General features: G+C 65.9%; 1 protein-coding gene across 1 annotated transcript; it reads right to left on the reverse strand.

Annotated features, from left to right (window-relative positions):
* Positions 1–31: 31 nt before the first annotated feature.
* Positions 32–822, reverse strand: ETH_00038685 (uncharacterized protein; the record flags this gene model as incomplete). Its single annotated transcript, XM_013376423.1, has 3 exons — positions 32–357; positions 513–590; positions 738–822. The coding sequence occupies 3 exons, from the start codon at positions 820–822 to the stop codon at positions 32–34; spliced, it is 489 nt and encodes a 162-aa protein (XP_013231877.1).
* Between the last annotated feature and the right edge of the window lie 84 nt (positions 823–906).

The following is a 906-nucleotide window of genomic DNA, read 5'->3' on the forward strand; positions in this document are numbered from 1 at the left end:
AAACAAAAGAGTCAAAAGAACAATTTATAAATTAATCTCCACATTCCATATTATCCCCATCACCGCTGCCCGAAGGCATTGGAGGTGGCGGCATAGAAGGAGCACTAGGAGGGGGTACAGATGGGGGCACGGGGCCCCCAGGGGCCCCCCCAGGGGGCCCCCCCGAGAAGTCGCCCCCGGGGCCCCCCGGGGGCCCCCCTGGAGGTCCCCCCGGGGGGCCCCCAGGGCCCCCCGGCATGGGGCCCCCAGGGCCCCCCGGCATGGGGCCCCCAGGTACCCCAGGGGGTACTGCTGGCCACTGGCCTCCCGGTAGGGGCATATAGGGCATGGGGGGCCCCATGGGGGCCCCCCACATACCTGCAGCAGCAGCAGCAGCAGCAGCAGCAGCAGTGGTTTAGAAGAGGAGTTTACGGTCAGGGCGCTGAGGTGGACATGCGACACTAGAAAAAGCAACAGCAGCAACAGGAATAAGAGCAGCAGCAGCAGCAGCAGCAGCAGCAGCGGGGCCTCACCCATCATGGCCATCCCCCTGTCTCCGCCATAGTGCTGCTGGGGGGGCGGGAAGTTCATCATAGGCCACGGCATCCCCCCTGAACAGCAGCAGCAGCAGCAGCAGCAGCAGAAGCAGCAGCAGGAATGTAAAGTAGCGCGTAAACTACAGATTTTGCCTCTCAATTACACTCCCCGTCTGCCACATTTTCAGGGTTTAGGGTTTAGGGTTTAGGGTTTGGGCTCACCGGGCGGCAGGGGCCCCATAGGCATCATCCCCATAGGGGGGCCCCTCATAGGGTTTCCCCCCCAGGGCATATCTCCCATGCCCATGGGGCCCCCTGGGGGCCCCCCCGAGGGCCCCCCAGGGGGCCCCCCGGGGGGCCCCCAGGGGCCCCGGGGGCCGCCCGGGGGGAT

The sequence above is a fragment of the Eimeria tenella genome, genomic scaffold (genome assembly GCF_000499545.2).
Source record: "Eimeria tenella Houghton genomic scaffold, Eth_scaff3427, whole genome shotgun sequence".
NCBI lineage: Eukaryota > Apicomplexa > Conoidasida > Eucoccidiorida > Eimeriidae > Eimeria > Eimeria tenella.